General features: G+C 42.2%; 1 protein-coding gene across 1 annotated transcript in view; it reads left to right on the top strand.

Moving 5' to 3' along the window:
* Nucleotides 1–21,107, top strand: part of nrip2 (nuclear receptor interacting protein 2) — a 29,890-nt gene that overhangs the window by 4,428 nt on the left and 4,355 nt on the right. Inside the window, exons 2-5 of the mRNA XM_080491791.1 lie at nt 13,535–13,849; nt 18,825–18,907; nt 19,402–19,508; nt 20,615–20,667. Of these exons, the coding sequence (XP_080347917.1) occupies nt 13,535–13,849; nt 18,825–18,907; nt 19,402–19,508; nt 20,615–20,667 (558 nt within the window). The remainder of the gene's footprint in view (nt 1–13,534; nt 13,850–18,824; nt 18,908–19,401; nt 19,509–20,614; nt 20,668–21,107) is intronic.

The following is a 21,107-nucleotide window of genomic DNA, read 5'->3' as shown; positions in this document are numbered from 1 at the left end:
TATCATGGAGCGGGAGCTGATCCCTCAGCGGGCGACGAGTGACGGTATAACATCGAGCCCCGGCTGCCAGTCCACCACAGGGCTGACACACACACCCTATTCGCAAAACCCTCGTAACATTTGAGGTGTTTGTTTTCACGAAAACGGCGCTTGGAGCCAAAGACAACTTTTTGGAAAAACAGCTCTCAAGGTGGAACTTTTAGAAAACGTCGGAAATGATGCCACTGCACAACACAGCGGCTGTGAATAGCTCTTCTGCACATGTGCACAGTCAAACCAGGAATGTGGATGTTTTTGGAGATTTTAAGTGACTCGACATGGCAGCTGTTTCTGTGAAAGTAAGGTATTCAATCTGCACATTAAAAAGTCATTTTGTTTCTACTCATAAACATTAAGAGTTTGTTTAAGTGACAACGCTTCGAGAGAAAACGCATCATTTCCGTTTCAGAAAACTTTCAGATTTCCAACATTTTGAACACTACATTTACACAAGAAGGCAGAAACACTGAAATCGATGTCGTTAGCATGTTAGGCCACTAGTGGGTGCTACTGGTAGTTTTTGTAATGAAACCACACACATATGCAGCAGAGAATAATACACTATAAACATTAAAATTGGGAGAACACAGACATGCTAGTGGACAGACGACGGGGTTGGATTGTTATTACGATGACTGTCAAAGATAAAACTACCAAGTCCAGGAGAATATGGACTGAGAGTCATGACACTCTGGAGGCAAACATCCATCTACTGAGCATGTGCAGTGGCAGCATTTTCAAAAAGTGCTACCTTGGGAGCTGTTTTCCAAAAAATGTGTTCTCAGAGACTCCAAGCATCGTTTAAAATGAAACAGACTTTTGTAAGTATAAAGTTAAAACAATTGTTGGATATGTTAACAGCATGACAGCTGTGAGTAACAGCTGTGTAGAAAAAGTAATGTGGGAATAACAGCGTCATTTCATCACCCTCAAGCTTGTTTTTCCTCTTGTCTGCGCTCTGACAGCAGAAATAAAGCGGCTCTGCTGGAGGCGGCCATGTTGCTTGTTTGTTGTCATCACGTTCAGGCTGTAAACGGGGAAACGGGACATTCCCGACCTGTAGTTGTCCCAGTGTTAAGCTGCATGAACACGGTCTGCTTCCACTGTGACGCATTCAGGGTGTTAAAGGTGTGCAGGAATCTTTACCGCTCCATCAAAAGCTTTTCATTTAGATTCAGTTGTGGCTTGTTTGTAACCATTTGTGGAGAAGAAAGTGTGGGTTTATGTTTGCATGTATTTCATGAGGAAAGGAGGCAGATTATGGATCAGTTGTTAAACATACATTTTTTTCAATTTGACGCCTCACTGGGTCAGTGAATGTGCTAATCAAGGTGTCTAAACATTAACATTAACATGTAACTACAAGCTGCTGACATCAGCATTAGTTCAAATCACCAATGTTGTACACAAGCTTTTGAATGCACCAGTGAGAAGCACCGCCGCACATTTGAACGCTATCAGGAAATAAAATCTAACATTTCCATAAAACTCTTATTATATTCAGGAGCTTAATGTGCAAAGTCATCCAAATGCAAGAAGTGATTCAGTGACTCCTGCGGGAGCTGAAAGCCTTCTTATCATAATAGCAATTATCTTCTCCTTAAAGACAGAGCGAAGCTCATCGCAGCCGTTATCGAAAACTCAATCTGCAGCGCCGACGAGGCCACGGGGAGTCAAACACCATGACCAGCTCGGCATCTGTAACAAGTGTTTTCAGATGTCGCCGTCGCTGTGGGAAAACTTGAGGATGGAGCTGAAATTGGCAGCTTTGCTCCTCCGTATTTATCCATACTTTCTGCAGATTGCATGCTGAAAACGACTTCGGCCAGATGGAAACGAGCATCTGTGTGCTGGAACCAGGAGTGTCAGTATGATAACAGCCTGTGAGGTGGAAACAGCCTGGGTCAGGTGGAAACAGCCTCTTTATGCTACAACCACTTCAATAAATATAACCATTTGCATGATAAAAAAAAAAAAGTAAACTCTTTGTGCTGGAAACAGCCACAGTGAGACAAACATCTGCCTCTCTATGCTAAAACCAGCCAAAGTCTAAGAAAAACAGCTTCATCATGCTGGGAACAGCCTCAATAGTTTGGAAACGGCCTCTTTATCCCAACTCCAGCCTGTGTACGGTTTGAAACAACCTCTGCATGCTGAATCCAGCTGGTATGAGGTGAAAACAGCCTTTTAATGCTGAATCTTTTTTTCCTCTTTAGTTTATTTCCAGCCTCAATGTTCACTCTGCAAGGAGATGGATATTAATGGGTACGTTTTGTTGATATAAGACAGGATTTTCCCAAACTTTGATATATAAGTTGCATCTTCATGGATTTTCCTGGGTAACCTTGTGTTTCTGCTGGCTGGTCTGTCCTGGTCAGTGTGTAATTCAGGCGCACAGCCCGTTATGCAACTGTGAATTTGTTGTGCTGCTCTTTAGCCTGAGGTCCTTTCATTCTCAGCAGCAGCAGCAGCAGCATTAGCATCATCGTTCCAGCCATGTTGTTGTGTTGTGATTCGGGAGAGCAGCCCGCATGAAAAGGACAAAACCCACCAAGATAACACGAGAGCGGTGGAGGGGAAGGACAGAGACGATCGGAGAGGACGCCTGTTTTATATAACGTAGTGTAAAGCTGGGCGTTTGGATGTAGGGAAAATAAACAGGATGTGTGCAGGTCAGCTTTATTTACAACCTGAGCTCAGCGTGGATCAACTTGTTGTGTTAACCTCAATGGTTTCTACTGTACACACTCAATGTGAAGCCATTAAATGTGACTCATACTGAGAGTGAAATACCGGACTGTAGGTCAGTAAGCAGAAAGACTACACTTTTTACTCACATGTTAAAACTCCCGTCAAGTTTCTTTTATTTCCTCTATTTTCAGAACAAAATCCCTACGAGAAGTGCACATGATGCTAAATTCGTATTTCTATTGATTTTTCATTCAACCTGTTGTATTTGAATTAAGTGAAACACAATTTATGAGCTCACGTTGCATTTAAGTTGATTTAAACAACAGTAAACTACGATAGATGCTGTTGCACTTGTGGTAATTTATCTCAGTTAAGTGAACAAAGCTACACAAAATGCGTCAAATTAGCTCCACAGCAGCTCACCAGCAGCATGATCCTGAATTAGTTTTTAGACCAATTTCCAAAACGCCTGCAGTTGTTTACTCAAGTGAATTACATTTTCTTCACTTATCTTGCTGCTATGAGGTCAAATAAACAACAAATTTTGTATTCAGGACCTTCTATATATCTGACTTTTCTTCAAGTTAATATCGCTATAGTGGAGCATCACATTTAGATGTATTTGCAGCTACTTGTATCAGTGATCACGGGTTTTCAGTATCACGATTTATGAGATGCATTTTTCCAATAACAATTGTCCGAACTGAACAAAATACTTAAGATAAAAAAATTCCTAGCAAAGCGGGTTTAGAAAGGCTTGAAGATGAAGATCGTGTCCCTTTATTTCCAGGCTCCCTGCAGCTCATCTGTCGGTTTGCTCATGTTCTCCCTTTACAGATGAGTGAGTCTGAAGTGTGTGTGTTCATGTGTGCGTTTGCGTGTGAGAAGGCCGGTCCCATCCAGAAATGGGAGTCTAAAGGTACATCTGAGGATGATCTAAAGCGACACAACTGGGCTCGGACGTTGCCGTGGACGGGAAAAAGGGGAGCGAGTGCCTTTGGTTTGGGCAGAATGAATCAACTTTATGAGCTGGGGTGATTCGATGTCCACGAATCGACATGCATCCCGACTGCGTCTGAACTCAACAGTTGTTTTTCTGTCCCCCCCAGAAGGTAAAGCAGCACTTTAAAAGTGTAGAACGAACAGGACAGCTTCACTCAGAGGGATCAGCCCACCTCTCGGGAGTTTGTGTCTGCCTGCAGAAAAAAAGCCAACCCGGCGTGGTAAATCGACTCAGATGCAGCTGTTATTATTAGCTCCGGGACAATTAGGTGGGCTGGAGCGGGGTTAGCGTGAACCTGTCTCTCTCTCTCTCACTCTCTCACTCTCTCTCTCTCTCTCTCTCTCTCTCTCTCTCTCTCTCTCTCTCTCTCTCTCCCTCTCTTTCTCCCTCTGTCATCTGGAGGCTGTGGAGGGGCGGTCATGCTGCCTCAGCTGTGAGGAAGAACACGACCACGGCTAAAAATACGCCACAAAAAAGAAAAACTGACAACAGAGGAGGAGAGGAAACAAGAAACGACACTGAAATCTTCTGCAAGGTCTGACACATGGCATCCCTGCCTCTACAAGTCATTTTGGAGATTTCAGATCATTGTTATTGAGAGCATAGCAATAGAAGTCTCAGTGAAAGAGCTGAAAGCAGTCAGAGCGCAACAGTTCAATAAAATGATTTAAAATGCAATATCCAATATATAATCACAAGATGATTAAATGGGAACACAAAACAAAGAGCACACGAGCATATTAACACTCCAAAAATAACTGAATAAGATTCAATAATGGCTTTTAAAGGTAAAATGGATAAATCGGTTTAAAACAACTAAAGTGGTGAACACAGCTAGGATTACTAAATTGACTAAAGAAGGGGGAAAAAAGCTTAAATCACACAAAAAAATGGAAGAAACTGTTTGAGTTTAAAAAGAGCAATTTAAAAAAAAAGAAGTTTTTCAAATGGTAATGGAAGCTAAAATATGGACTAAACGTGGCTTGAGAAGACAAAAAATGCTAAAGTTAAGAGAAAAAAAGAAAAAGAAAAGAAAAAAGCAAAGTGGGCTAAATAGCAAATATAGGAAAAAAAACAACAACATTTGTAATCAACTGAAACGGCATGGTTAAAGTGGTTAGCTGAAGACAAACAAAAATCAAATATAATAAAAAAAAAACTGCAAAAATCATAAAAAAAAAAAAAGCATAGCTAAAGAAGGAAAAACAACAAAACGTTCAAGAGTAGTTAAAACAACTAAAGTAGCTAAAATGGCTAAAACACCTAAAAACTGTTAAACATAGATAAAATATCCAAAACTACTGAAAAAGAAATGTGAAAAGGAAAAACAGCCAAACGGATGAGCTTGTGAGACACAGTTGAAAAGGGAGAACAGCACGTAGAAGAAGTAAAAAGAGCTAAAGTGGCTAAAACTGCTAAAATGAGTAAAATAGCTAAGATAAACTAGCAAAAAAAACACTCTATAAAAGGGGAAACCCGCCAAAATGGCTCAAATTACAGGAAATAACTAAAGCAGTTAATTACGGCTCAAATGGCTAAAACGGTTAACGAGCTTTGCAGCTCCTAACAAATCTTATTTGGGATAAAAGTGTCAGATCGGCTCTTTTAGCCATGAAGGATGTGGAGCGGCGTCGCAGTTTGGAAAGTGAACTTTTAACCAGAAGTTCTCTGCTGACTGGTTGCTCGACTCCCCTTGGCGGCTCTCTGAGCGAAGACTTGGCGGCTCTCTGAGCGAAGACGTTAACCCCCGACTGCTCAGGCTGAGTCAGGCTGCGATGACTCAGGTCGGGAAAATTAACACAATTCTTCTGTCCTGTAGATATTTCATCTGAGCAGGGAGACAGCAGGAAACGCAGAAAGACACTTTTCTCCCCAACGTCTTCCACTTTAACACTTACTGCTGCGCCTTCAGCAAGTCGGGAGTAGGTGGTCATGAATAATGCTAATTTTATGTAAATAGCTTCTGAAACAGTCTGCTGGAGGACAGCGGGGAATTCAGGCTGAACGAAAAGGCGGATTGAACATCTTCGAATGTTAAAAAAATGTTTGGAAATGAGTCCGAATCCTTCAGAAATGAGACAAGAAAGACCCCAAAACCAGATCTTTAACGCGTACCAAACAGATTTCACTGAAGAAGCTCAAGACGCCTAAAGGGGGAAGTTTCTCTTTAAAAATTAAACCTTACACATCTTTATTATCTCTGCCTTTTACAAAACCAGTCTCTTCTATAAATAATCAGCCACAGTATAGTGGTGACCAATTCAATCAAAATTCTTACTCAAATTAAAAAACTATGTAATATCCCCAGTATATCTATGTATTCACCTATGTGCCACAATCATGCATTTATTCCATCTATAACAGACAGCACATTTCTTAAGTGGCACCTAAATGGCATGAAATCCATCAAAGACATGGATCTTGAGGGCAGTCCTGCGTTATTTCAGCAATTGCAATTCAATCTGTCCCAATCCAGTTTGTTTTGGTATCTGCAGTTAAGGCAATTTATTTAAGATATCTTATCAAATTCTCAACTATTATATAAAAGCCACCCTCTCTCAGAAACACTGAATCTATCACCTACAAGCAAAAAGCTTACTGCGAAATTTGCCAATTGCTTCCTTTTACCCCAAACATCAACAGATGGTGTTAAAAAAGCATGAGAAAAGGAATTAAGAACAACAGTGGGACGGACGCTCTCTCAAATTCACAATTTCTCAATTAACAGCAGACGGCTCACGCAGTTTAAAGCGATTCATGGTTTTTATTATTCCAAAGTTTCATTACATACATTTTATCCTGATGTATCCCCACATTTTAAGTCCAGGAACATTGAAGACAGTTACAACAGCTGTACACAACATATCAAGACATACCAGATATTTGACATTAAGCATTTGCTCGTGTTCAACGGAGAGTGATTGGATTGGGAAAATAGTAACAGTAACATCCGATCAGTATCAAAACCAACACATTAAGGGGTTGAGACAGAGTCAAGACCAAGACCAGACTATCCCAAGACCAAGACATTAAAGGGCCAAGACCAAGACCAAGACCAAGACCAAGACCAAGACCAAGACCAAGACCAAGACCAAGACCAAGACCAAGACCAAGACTTAAAGGGGCCGAGATTGAGTGGACACCAGCGGAATAAAAATTACAGGCAGTGAAACAAACAGTTTATAACGTTCAGGAACCTTTGTTCAGACATAATTACTGTTTGTGTACATGGGTGAGTTTTTATGCACTATAGCTGTAGGAATATGGGTACATAAAACATGAACTGACTTTATAACGTGACGGAGGATTTCAAGATAAAACGAAGAGAAAGTGGCTATGTAAGAGAAGTAGGAGAAAATGGATGCAAATGAAGATTGAGTGGAAGTGGTGGGTCAGGCGGGCAGCAGATGTGAAACAGCCGGAGCTTCCTGATCGGTGAAACAGGAAGGCAGCCGCTGGGGACGTCCGTCAGAATGAGAAAGAGGACATTAAGAAGCTCATGTGACCGGTTGAATGAGAGGGATGAGCCTGTTGCAGTCAGATAATTAGTCCACATGGCAATCAGCCTCAAATCTGACTCACTGCGAGGAGGAGGAGGAGGAGGAGGAGGAGGAGGAGGAGGAGGAGGAGGAGGAGGAGGAGGAGGAGGAGGAGGAGGAGGAGGAGGATTTGGCTTCATGACCCACTGGCAGACTGGACCGGTTTTCACCGGCTCGTGATAGGGGGCCGCCACAGGGCGCACATCAGCAGAATCAGCAGCACACCACGTCTGAGTGGACACAGAGGAACATGGCGTCCAAGAGACGGTGGGACGGCTTCAGCCTGGACTCTGCCGGCCCTGCTGGCGATGTGACCTGGTTATGTGTCATCCAGCACGTGTAAACAGCTCTTCCTCTGCGTTTAGACACCAGAGCGAGAGCGGCTAGAAACCAGGATACCGTGATACCTCAAAATCCCAGATCCAGAGTCTGTCCGAAATAATGGAGAGACGAATGTGAAGAAACGATAAGAAAAATGAGAAAATAACCCAGTTTAGATTATTTCAGTGAGTCATTGCTGTGTTAAAAAGAGACCAACTCAGCCGTGAGTTTTTACTCAGAGCAGATGAGAATAGGCTGGGTCCCCCCTCACTGATCTCTCATTGTTAAACCATCACAATGAAGTTAAAATGCCGGAGGACACGCCCACTCACACCAACACACCGAGGCCATCATTTACATCTGAACATTTCAAGTGAAAACATGCCTTTTGTTTTGGAAATGATGTCCGTTCACATGGAAACAGCAGAAATCCTGAAAATGATGTAGTTTCCAGGTTGGGCCACTAGTGGCTGCTGTAGGTGGTTTTTGTAATAAAATCCAAACAGACGTGCTGCAGAGAACAAAACGTTCCAGACATTAACAACGAGAGGACACAGACATTCTAGTGGACAGACGACCAAGTTGGATTGTTATCATAGTGACTGTCAAAATAAAATTACCAAGTCCAGGAGAAAATGGACTGTGAGTCATGACAAGACGGAGGAAACATTGGTGTTATTGTCCATCTCCTGATCATGTGCAGAAGAACTAAAAAAAGTACACCTTTTACTTACTTCATAGTTGTGTTACCGGTACTTTCCTGTTTCCTAAGTTGATGTTACGTCTCACAAGAATGTGCAAACGCGAGTTAGTTTACGTCTTTAGATTATATTAGGGCGCAGTTTTTAACTGAACACTGGGTCAAACACAACAAATAACCCAGGAAAAAAAAGATTTGGTTTAATAAAGCTAAAAAGACGCAATCAATAGTTAAGTGAGCTTCACCATTGAGAAACCCAATTAGCTATTTTAAGTTGAGAGACATTGTGATGCAGTGTTAAAACACAATGTTTTAAGTTCAATAGCTTTCTGAAGGAAGACCTGAAAAGTATTCATCAAAACTGCTAAGTCTCGTCGAAAATGACACTTGATTGTGAAAAAAATAAATAAAAATATCACCAGATGTATCCTGAGGTCCTCCATCCGTTTCAGAATAAGGAGTCCTGTGGCTCTCCATTCTTTGTTAATTATGGCAAATCCCACTAGAAGGCTTGACTACAGTCAAAATGAACACAAAAGAAAAAAAACAGACGCCATTTGAAATCTTCCTGCACGCTGTGACGAACAAACAGATTCCATCGATGTCAATTCCGGCTAAGCTGCTTCAAAAATGACAACAATCCCTCTGAAGAAAGCAGAACAGGAGGCCGAACGCTGTAGAACAGATAAACTCTTCATGGACTCTGCTGCCTGCTGCCTTCATTGGTTTTCCTGATAGAGGCTCGATGATCAATGTTAATTTACATACTCGGAGTCTGTTGCCAAGCAAAAGGCGAGAAATGATTTGAAGTCCTTGAGCGTGTCACGAGAAACACTTTATCAAGAGACGGTTCAGTTAATTCAGTGACACTGGTGATTTACACGATTGTCAAAAATAGAGCACGTCGGCCAAAAGAGTCCAATCTTTTACGAGCACGAGCAGAATCGTAGCCGATACCTGACACTGGAATTGGTGAAAACTACTAGGAAATACATGTCTTTGAACTTGAACGGGTTTGGGATTGTTTCCATCCACACAAAGTATGGAATGCAACGCTCACATTTGTTTCCCTCGGGTATTTTGGCGAGAGGACGAGCACACCGTCTCTCCTCCAGAGCTCTCCCACCTCGCAGGCTGAAAGCTTTGGCATTTAATCAAAAAAGTGAGTTGACCCCAGTCAGGGCAATCGACAGAAACAGATGCCAACCGTCAGAGAGGAGAGAGAGAGAGGGAGGGAGCGAGAGACGCATGGTGAGGCTAACAGCTGAAATCGCATTACGTTCATTGTCTATCAGATTCACTCCTCGCCCCCCTGCCGTCTGCCGAGAGCACCAACGATCTGGGAGAAGCAGTCCTCGATCAAACTCTGCAAACTGCGAGGGTCTCACAAGCCCTCCTGCAGTCGTTTTCTTTGCTGAAAGGAAACACATTTGGGCGTGCCACCAGGCTTTAAAAGCAATTTTATTAAAATAATCCTCCTCGCACTTCTGCTGATTCATGCACGGTTTCTTGAAGATGTTTGTAAATTAGGATAATTGATGTTAAAAGATGCGGGGTTTTTTTGTCAGTTGGTGTCGAGACGGGGAAGAAGAGAGTGAGAGGAAAGAGGAAAGAAAAAGAGCAATTCTGCAAACACGTTTAGGGAGAAAAAAAAAAAAAAAGAAGATCAGTCTGGTTTAAAGTGGAGCTCCTGATTGAATTTGATTACTCGAAGGGGTCCACCATGAAGGGTCCTAGTTTAGTGGCGCTCCTGCAGAGAGGAGAGGCGGAAGATTACTTTTAGATTAGGATTTGGTTCGGCCCAGGGTTTGGGGAATTAATGCAATCAATGAAAAGAAGAACACTAAAGAGGGGAAGATGGGAGAGGGATATTAAGAAACCGGGAGGCAGTAGGAAAGAAAGGCAGGCGGAGAAGAAGATAATAGCAGGGCGAGTGGAGAGGAAGGGATGGGACGAGAGGAGAGAATAAATAGGAGGGGAGGAAGGAGGATGAGGAGGTCACAATGTTGGTCTGCTCAGCCACAGCTGGACTGGGTCTGGACTGAGGCCCGGCAGGCTGACAGTGGACTCGTCTCTGAATACCAGCAATCTTATGCCGAAGCCTCATTTCATTTATAGTGTGTTGGTGATTTTCTCGACAATCTGCAGAGGTGCTGGATTGAGACATATCGACTTCTGCGCCACGAAAATATAATGACATGACCAACCACAGACATGGCCAGGCAAGAGATGACATTATTACAGGTCACCCGTCTCCTGGAGCCTTTTGTCATTTTTCTTTTCTCACCAGTCTGTCTTTCTGGCTCGCAGGCCCGAAAAATGCTCTTCATTCAAATGCCAGTCAGGAGTGGCTTAACAGCAGTGCTCTGAGCATGTTTATCAAAAGCAACGGGAAGGAGAAAACTCGGGTTCGTCCCGTCTTTTCTTTGTCAGACTTCTTTTAATTGAAAAGGGCAGAATTGGACATTTACTCAATGCAGCTCTCCCAGAGACACAGGACGGTCTGGTAGTATTGTCATCTACTGATTTTATGATCAGTGCCATCATCCCTAATCGACCCAAAATACCTCTGTGCTCTGAGGCCACCTCCAAGCGGGCGTCAGGAAATAGCAGATATATCAAAGAAAAATTGCAAATAGATGGTTGTTTTGATTTTAGAATGTGCATTAGTGTTATTTAATCTGTTCATGAAGCACATTCTGGTTGAAAAGTATAACTTTTTCTGCAAATATGAGCAAATGCTCTTCATCTCCAATGGATTCCAACATGTTGACATTATACCAAAGGTGTGCAGGTTAAATCCACCCTGCTTCTCCTCAGTAACTCCCCCAGTGATGATAACGTCGCAGTCTGGTTAAGGGTTCGCTTACATGGCGATCACGCCAAAAGAAAACGCGAAACTGTCATTTTGGGAGTCTGTTTACACGTCAAGAGGCACTTGGAGCCACTGAAAAGAACTTTTTGAAAACAGCTCCCAAGGGGAACATTTATCAGAAAACGTTGCGACTGTGCACGTGGACCGCGGCTGTAGTAATTAGTTGTTCTGCACATGCTCAGTTGACGGACAATAAGAACAACAATTCCTGCAGATTTTCATTTTCTCCAGGGACTTGGTAGCTTCATAGTTGACAGTCACCGTAATAACAGTCCAACTTGGTCGTCTGTCCACTAGAATGTCCCTTTACTTGCCGTAGCTGTGTTATATAAAAAAACAACCATTTCCTTTAGTTGATCTCCACGGCAACATGGTGGATTGGACAAGCAGATCACTTTCTATACCAGTGCAGTGAGCTGCGCGCCTGGTTGCTGCACCAGAGGAGATGTGGCGGGTGGGAGCGGGTGCACACGACATCTTGTATAGATCCGCCGCTGTTTGACAGAGCGATGCAAGGCTTTCGAGAACAAGAGGTGGGCAGCTGGTGATGTTGTTTTGAAGCCTGGCATTCACCCAGCATCCCCCTGACTGTCACTTTATGACTCTACAGACGCTAGTGTTGGCTGGAAGGATCTGTAATTCGTACTTGATCCATTGCCACTGACTCTCCAGTCCACATTATTAACCAGAACAACACAGGAGGGGATTTCACACAGCTGGAGGGGAACAGTGGCAGCTGTGGTGTGGCTTCATCAGTTAAAAACGAGTCCATTAGGTGTTTAGGATAACCTTCAAATGAATATAGACCTTTCAATGTGGAGTTTGAATGTTCTCCCTGTGTGTGTTTTTTATTTTTGTCCCTCCCGCAATCCAAAAACATGCACGTGAGGTTAATTCAGTGGCCCGCAGGCCAAAATATTGGCCTCCAGAGGGCGTAATCGAGTCCGCTGGATGACAATATGCAAAGAATAACAATCACACAAAAAAAAAAGATATTAAAAAAAAATCTGAATTTGCTTAGATGGGATCTCAAAACAATTGAAATCAGTCAACTGGATTTTGTCTCACTCCAATGCGAACCACCACAGTCGAGTCAATTGTTGATCTTTTGGACTTTTTACGAGCATCATTGAAAATTAAATTGTGTTAAAATTGCACTGAGGTGATTATACTTCTCATTATTCCTAATCAGGCCCACTTCAGATTAAATTGAGGCTTCTGAACTATTAAGAGTTTGACACCCCGGGGTTAATTCATGATTTGAAGTTGTCTGTAGATGTAGATGTAACCATGTTGCTTTATGATAAATAATAAATATTAACAGCATCTCTGGATATCTCGCTCCGTCAGCATGCAGAAAACCTTGGAAGGAAATGGAGGCCTTGTGTTTTATTGATGCTGGTGGTGTTGGGTGACCTGCTCTTTTCCAAGCGGGCTGTCTGGGACTCTGCACTCTGGGAGAACAGCAATGTGATTACAGAGGAACAGGCAGCTTAAATGTAATTTACTTTTTATATGATCCAGAGAGAACGGCCAGTCACTGACCGCATGTTGTTTTGAAACACGGAAAAATCTGCCATTAATCAATGCTGACTTCCTCCCATTCAATAGATACAGTCAAGCTGTTGCATCGTAGATATTAGCAGCTTTATCCAAGATGAAATCAACTTACAGGACATATCTCAGAAAGCTCAATGTGCTGCGGTTATGTAGCACGTTTAAATGCTTTAAGAAAGACGCTGAAATTATATGACCACAAATTGATGTGACAAAGACAATCTTCTGTGAAGTCTAGTGGGTCTGCAGACAGCGACGATGTGGAGGCTTTTTCACGCTTCATGACTCGATAATGTGACCTTCATTTCACTGAGTTTGGATGGCTTTTGACTTTTCTACTGGGACTATATTAGGATCTCAAATCTCTTCTTATTTGGTCGGGAAATAAGGAGGCGATGGGGGAGGAGGAGGAGGAGGAGGAGGAGGAAAAGAAGCTCAGAAATGTCAGGGTCAGTGATGCGATAGCTTAAGTCTTTATCCATCAGCTAAATGACTTCCACTTGCAACAGTGCAACAGCTTTGGCTTCAATATTTTTTCTTCAACCAATTATTTAACAGATCTTGATGTTTGTTGGTTGCTTAGTAATTTGTTGGCCAGTTTGTTGGTTACTTTGGTGGTTGCTTTATTGTTTTTTTGTTGCTTTGTTAGTTTTTTGTTCGAGAAAGAAAATTTGTTTACAACCCTGAGTTAATCACACCCTGCTTATATCATTCAGTACTGACCATTATTATTGGTGAACCTGTTCAATTTGTTTTAGCCATTTGGAAAATTCCTGACTGCAGATAAAACTTCTTCTGCCTCCCTACAGCAACCTCACAGCATCGTGCAGCGCCGCCTGCTGGAGGGAAACATCACGCGGCTGCGAGGCGAGGCCCGGGACCCCAACGCCCGGGTCCGCTCCCCGCTGGCCGACACCAAGGACGGACCCACCGACGCCGAGGAGAAGAGCGAGAGCACCGCCGACGACTCCACGGAGGAGAGGGAGTCTCTGGAGGAGAGCGAGAGGAGTCTTCGGTCGGACGAGGAGGACGACAGCAGCGAGGCCGGAGCCAGACCGACGGTGGAGAAGCCTGAAAGCACGGAGGGCTCCACTCTCCTCACAGCTCTGGTGGTACAATGCAAGGTAAAAAAAACACATGCAAAAAAAACACTGTGCCTGTGTGACTACTGAGAACCAGAGCAAGTACAATGAGAGCACTACAGCACCCGTATGACTCAACACTTTTAAGCGTGCTCTTCATTTACTTTCCCCCTAACAACACATGAAAAGCTTGGCGGGGCCCAGGAGCTGTCTGATAGCATCAGGACAACAGAAGAACTGAGTCACAGCGAAGTGAAGTATGACCCGGGTTATTACTTCAACACAGGCCCAGAATCCACTCGCTGGGGAAACACTGGAAAACAAGTGTGTGTGGGCTCCAAATGGACGGACTGTGTAGGAAGAGGACAGAATGAGACAAAGAAACGAGAACATATGCTCATATTCCTCTTTAGCATGCAAGTGTTCTTCCACAATACAAAAATAGGCTTTTGGGGCTGATTGATCATTCTGAATGACATGGTTACTGTGGTAGAAGCAGTAGAATTAACAACATAATTATTTAAGTGACGATTGGATCAGAATGTCCCTGCAGCTCTTGTCTGGTGTCCCTGGTCTGCAGTGGTTAATATCTATCAAAAGTGGCTTGTGGATGATGGTTACATCTCATAAAAGCAACAAGCATGGCGCAAATGAATAAGCAAAATGTAAAGTAGGGACGCCACAAGTTCTTATTGCTTCATCAAATAGGGATTTGGAAATAAACAGTCAGTGGACTGAAACAAAAGGGGAAGGAAAACCCTGACAATAATAACAAAAAAGAGACTGGGCTAACCATAGAAAGAGTTGTCCGACCTGTTGGCGCCTTCACCTAAGAAACAAGAACTGAGACCTTCCAGGAGAACAATGAGACCAACGTTTTTCTGCACAGTGTCATGACTCCCAGTCCAGATTCTCCTGGACTTGGTCATTTTCTAGTTGACCGTCACTGTAATAACAATCCAACTTGGTCGTCTGTCCACTAGAACGTCTGTGTTCTCCCATTGTTAATGTTTATCGCTTATTGTTCCCTGCTGCGTGTGTGGTTTTATTCCAAAAACAAATCAACAGCTCCCACTAGTGGCCCTATGTGAAAACTACAGTGTTCGCATTTTCACTATGAAACAATGCGCAAACAGGGTCTCAATCAGTACTTCTACTTCTATCAGAGTATTTTTCCACACATAAATACGTCTACCGAAGTAGAGAATATGACTGCATTTCCAATTTTTATTTAAATGTAACAAAACATTAACTCACCATCTTTTCAGTCACTCAATCTGTAAAATCAACATCTTTTTCTTCACCGGAATATCATTTTTTTTTAAGGTTTACTGTGGCATTTCCAGTATGTTTTATGACATTTTACATTAAATATTCAGTAATTGAACTTCATCATTAAATATCCTGTTTTATTGCAAATACATGTGCAAAATTATGCCGCTTGCTTTCCAAAGACAGTTTTGAGTGGTAACCTTCATTCAACACCATTAATGTGAGTTTAAAAACTCTTTTTTTTCTTATTCCCCAGTTTATAATAAAAAAGAAGAATCTCATTCACAATTAAAACGGTGACATTTCTAAAAGTATGTATTCTCCTAAGTAAAGAGTGAAGCTGAAGGCCTATGTATGAACATAGAAATACCGAGCGATTGGCTGTGGCGTGTCAGCTGAATGTTCGTAATATATGGTACCATAAACATTAAAAGTCAAAGCTTCTGTTAAGTTTCCAGTGGACTCAGCCTCCCACCAACTACTCAGCTTTATCATCAACTTACTAAATGCAAAGCGTTCCCCGGTTACTCATTCTGGCTGCTATTTTTACACGTCAGGATCAGAGAGGGATTTTTTCTCACCCTCGCTCCACCAGGACTGAGACAAAAGAGACGGTTTGTGAGTGTGCCGATAAGTCGAATGTGCCTGTGAGGACAAAAGGAGAATCACTCAGTGGCTCGAAACTCAGCCAGTTTATTTCCGACGGGGGAAAAATCCCACCCTCAAGTACACCACCAGTCAAAAGGTTGGCCCTTTTTGCCATCGCTGCAGGATGCAGTGGCAGCCATGTTGGTTCAGTGTACCTTCAGTTGTGAATAAATCCCTAACAGTGTCACCAGCAGAGCCCCTCCCACACCTTCACACCTCTTCCTCCAGGCTTCACGGTGGGAACCATGCATGTAGAAACCGCCCGGACTCATCAGACCAAAGCACAGATTTCCACTGGTCTAATGTCCATTTCTTGTGTTTCTTGCCCCCCAAAAAATCTCTTCTGCTTGTTGCTTTGTCTTGGTTCTGGTTTCCTTGCAGCTATTTGACTATAAAGGCCTGACTGGCCTTTTGTCGTAGCGCTTCATGGTTTTAACGACAGCACTTAGGGACACATTCAAAGTTTTTGCAATTTTCCAGTCCGACTGACCTTCAGTTCTTAAAGTAATGATGGACGGTCATTTCTCTTTAATTCACTGCTTGGTTCTTGCCATAATATGAATTCTTACAGTTGTCACAAAGTAGCAACCTGACTTCTGCACAACACAACTGATGGTCCAATACGCCTTTAAGACGGCAAGAAACTCCACAAATGAACCTCGACAAGGCAAGTGAGGTGAAAACCATCTCAGGTGACCACCTTATGAAGAGAAACATGTTTTGAGTTATTTCACACTTTTTTGTTTGCCGCATAAAATATGCGTTCATTCATAGTTTTGACGCCTTCAGTGAGAATCTACAATGTAAAGAGTAGAGAAAATGAAGAAAAAAAACATTGACTGAGAAGTTGTGTCCAAACTTTTGACTGTTACTGTACATACGTATTTTTATATGTAAGCTGTGTAATTTCTGTTTGGTATTGAGTGTGTGTGTGGGTGGTGCGGCTCACTGCTTATCTAACATGCAGAGCTGCCATATGTTCTGTATATAGCCTCCATTATTCCACCCTGTTGTTATTCATACATGTTGCTGCTCCCGTGTACGTGGTTGCGTGATGTGAACGTGAGAGGATGCGGGAGGAAGGAGGCGGGGGTTCCCATGAGACGCTACAATCTGCTGCACTTTACATGGATCGTCTTTGTGACACGAGGTGGCCTGCAGGCAGCGGAGCAGCCGTGAGATGAAGAAGACGACTGTCAGAGGAAATTAGGGCGGACCGCCTCCTGGAATCACAGCTAAAGAGCTCGGCGGAAATACATACACGCTTCATCCGGGGGACTGTTTTTCTCAGTGTATTGTTCTCTATGAATGCGTGTTTGGTTTCATTACAAAAACAAACCGCACCCACTAGTGGCTCAACATGAAAACGACATCGTTTTCAGTATATCTGCCATTTCCGCGTGAATCTAAATCAGGTTCAAAATGTTGCTGCATAAACGCAAAACATTTCTGGGACAGGAATGTAAAAGCGATGTGCTTTTACTTAAAATGTTGCTATGCTCGCTATGCTATGCTAGCTCATTCCTGAGTATAGCTGAAGACTATGCTTTTATTTCGTTTTATATTAGCCATTCAGTAAAATTCCTATTGGCTGAAAAATATTTCTTAATGACTTTGAAGGCAAAAACACCAGTATTGCTCCTCAAGCTAAAACAGCTAATACACTAGCATACAGCAGTGGGCTTGAAAATCCCCCAAAACTATACAACTAGATTTGTAAACCTTTGATAAGTCTAATTTATTTATTTTTACTTTTCAGTTCCTATTGTGTGGAAATATTTAAGTATATTTATCCTTAATAGCAAACCTGTCCCTGCTGGCTCGTCGCTACCATGTAAATACATTCTTATTCAGACTGTAAAAGTAAAATTAAGTGATTTTTTTTTTAATGCTACAACAAAGAAAGAATTTGCAACTGTAGACTTTGTCTGCAAGCTCACAGAGCATACATACGTTAAAAAAAAAAAAAAAAAGAAAAAGTGACGCAACAAAAGTTTAGGTCTCTATATCTATTTAATTCTACTTTTGGTAAGGACATATTCTAAAAAACTTGGTCTCACGAGCTCCAATGTTGTTTCTAGCCAATTGTTCCCAACTAATTTCATTTAGACTGTGTAATTAAATACATACAGTGGTTGGTGTGAATATTCTTCAAAAATGAAGCAACAATAGCTTTAAGTTTTCACCTAATTGCTGCCAGTTTAAATACATTTTCAGCCGGACAGTGAATCTGAAAATAACCGTTTTTTGAGCTCCTTTGAGAAATAAATTGTGACAAGCTACAGAGTTTATGCGCTAACAACAAATGGTAAAATCTCAAATTTAGGGTTTGGTCACCGAGCAAATATCAACCTAATATTTATCTGGGTTGAGTTCTTTGGCTTTGTAAAGTTGACATCTGTGACAATGTTGGTGGATGAATTGGATGGGTGCACATGAGAAGTGTACTACTAACCGTTAGGTACAAACATAATGAGGAAAAAAAATGAAAACATTTTACGCTAAAATGATTTTCGCCCACACATCACATGGAAACACTTTCCCTGCGTACACAGCAGACTTGTTTGACCAATGGTTTAATGGGCTGGGGCTTCATATTTTATGCTCTAGTGGTGCTGAAAAATCAAAGTGCACTCAGCAAACTGAAGAATCAGCTTCTTCTCTCAGCCACATGCACCTAATACATCAGCAAATAATTCAAAAGAACACCTCCGGCGACCTGTAAACACGTACAGGACGCCACGCTCCGTTTATTTTTAGCTTAATTATTAAGTGTTGACTTATTGAACCCAATGCCTGCAGCAATTACAGATCAATAGACAGAGAAAAAACAGAGTCCGACTCCAAAAAAATAAGTTTGAAGTTAGAAATATTCAACTTGGACGAGGTTTGCTTTGTTTTTCCGAGTCGATAAGCAGTTGGCCTTCAAAATGATTTCCTAATTTGGCAGTTAGCTTTGTTTTGAAAGAGAGATCAGTGGTTTTCAGGAACTCCCCTGAGCTGTGCGAGCGCTGCAAATTTTTGTTTCCTGGCATTCGTTGCCGTGGGAAACCACAGCGTGATACTAAAACCCCCCTTCTGCCCCCCCCCCTGACAGTGCCACGACTCCGAAGTCAAGGCATCCATCAACACCGGCAGCCAACACAACCACATCTCCACCTCCTGCTGCCGGAGGCTGGGGTAAGAAACACTGCAAACACCCCCACAGCACATTAACTGCCCCACTCAACACAGAATGAACACAGACTGAACTAGAGTGCAAACTTGAATGGATTCTGGGACATTTCACTGTCTTTTACACTAGAAGGTTCCTTTAAAATTGGCTTTATGTTGAAATAATAGCCATTTTAATTGTTTGGTTTTGTTAGAATATAGACATTTTAATCATGTATACTCTGCGCCACAACAAAGAAAATCTTTCAAGTTAAAATTTAAATGTTAATCTGGCACTATTTTACTCACTCAAGACGAAATTGGGCTGTTTGTGGCCAATGAACTGAAATGACTTTGATACGCCTGGATTCAATTGTTGTTGGTGCAAAAAAAAAAAATAAAAAAGATTCTCTCAGTAAATAATTAGACTGGAAACTCAAACAAAAGTTGATGTTCAGTGAGGTCTGTATTCCTCACAGTGCGATGAACCCCTGGAGGTGTGTGTGTCGCTGTGTTTTCAGACTGGTGCCCACTCAGGACAGCTCGCCGTGTGGCGCGAGTGACTCTGTGACGGATGTGCAGCTGCAGCTGGGCCGGCAGACGGTCCGATGTTCAGCCATTATTAAAGGTACGAACCTAAGACTCTTTTCAGAGAAACTGCCAGAGGTCAAAGAGGGCGACTAATATGTGACCGATCGTGAAAGGTAATCCGACTAAGTTGACGACATGTTGATTTAAACTCACTATTCAGCTAAAATTAGAGCTAAAGGACAATGTTTTTCCTATTAACTCTTTAGAATGCACTTCTTGAAATACTAAAAATGAAGAATTTCAACTGAGGTGTTAAATAACATTTCAAAAACTGCTTTTTCTTAAAAAAAAATCAATAAAAAAGACAACGACTATATGAATGTGCTACATTAACTGCTCAGCACGCAAGTTCGGGCCATGCTGCATGCTACATGCTACATGCTCCAGCATGTCAGATTTCACATGCCAGCGATGCTACATGCTAAACATGATTTAAGTCTGTCTGATAATTTCTTAACAGTGAGCTCAGTCTATAGTACACATAGCCCAGTGCGTAGCCTCTGTCTACGCACTGCGCTATGCGGACTATAGACTGAGCTGTTGGAGGTTTGCGTAGCGTCGATGTCGAGACCGTGCGGTGGTTCTTGACGACACATAGCCTTCGCATATCGTTTGCATATGAAGTATAAATTTGGCTTCATTGGATTTAATAAGTACTCATGTGTGATATCAATGCATCCCTGCCTTCAGAAAGATGCTTCTGTTAATGTATTCTGGTAGTTTCTTCCACACAAGCATGAAAACAAAAAGTTGTCCTCAGCGCATCGCGTGGCCTCATATCAACACGTGATCATTCGCTCAATAGCAACTTGGTCAGAAACATGGGAACGTTATTTTCAATTTTTTTTTTTGCTGCATCCTCAAACCTGTAAAAGCATAAAACACAATTGTGTTCTTGTCCTCCTACGTTGAACCTTCATTTTTTTTACTTTGTGTTTGCATTCATGACTCATGCAGAAAAACTCTTATCTGTGATGCAGCTGCTCCATAATCCCTCCTCCAATTTAGTCCCGTGGCTTAAACTCCCTGAGTTACCAGTTCTCAGTTCACCAGTTCTCACAGGAAGTCACATTGCATGTACAGAGGAAGGTGTTAATAAATGGGACTCACCGTATGTAATTCAGTATTTCTCTTCTCTTTCAGAGGATGAGGCGTTTGAGCTGTGCCTGGGTCTTCAGACTCTGTTGGAACTTAAAGTAAGGTCTTTATTTTCATTGCTATTTGGTGTGTGTGTGTGTGTGTGTGTGTGTGTGTGTGTGTGTGTGTGTGTGTGTGTGTGTGTGTGTGTGTGTGTGTGTGTGTATGAGAGAGAGGGAGAAATGCTTTCATGACTGAATAAGCAAAAGTGAAGAAGAAGAAAATGTGCACTCACAGAGATACAACACACATTACAAATCAGGTTTTATTTGGGTGGGTGGGTGGGTGGGGGTCATTAAAGAGTGCCTGCTGGTTCTCCAAATTCAAGACAATGTGCCACTTTTATTGACCATTTCTGTTTCAAAATAAGAAACTTTACGACTTAGAGCAGGGGTGTCAAGCACGTTTTAGTTCACAGGCCGGTAAAATTGTGCCATAATAAGCTATAAATTTTAATGTTCTTTATTGGTTTCGTGAAAATATAGACCTTTTCATCACG

The sequence above is a fragment of the Lipophrys pholis genome (genome assembly GCF_963383615.2).
Source record: "Lipophrys pholis genome assembly, chromosome: 22".
NCBI lineage: Eukaryota > Metazoa > Chordata > Actinopteri > Blenniiformes > Blenniidae > Lipophrys > Lipophrys pholis.
This window is presented reverse-complemented; position numbering and strand designations above follow the sequence as displayed.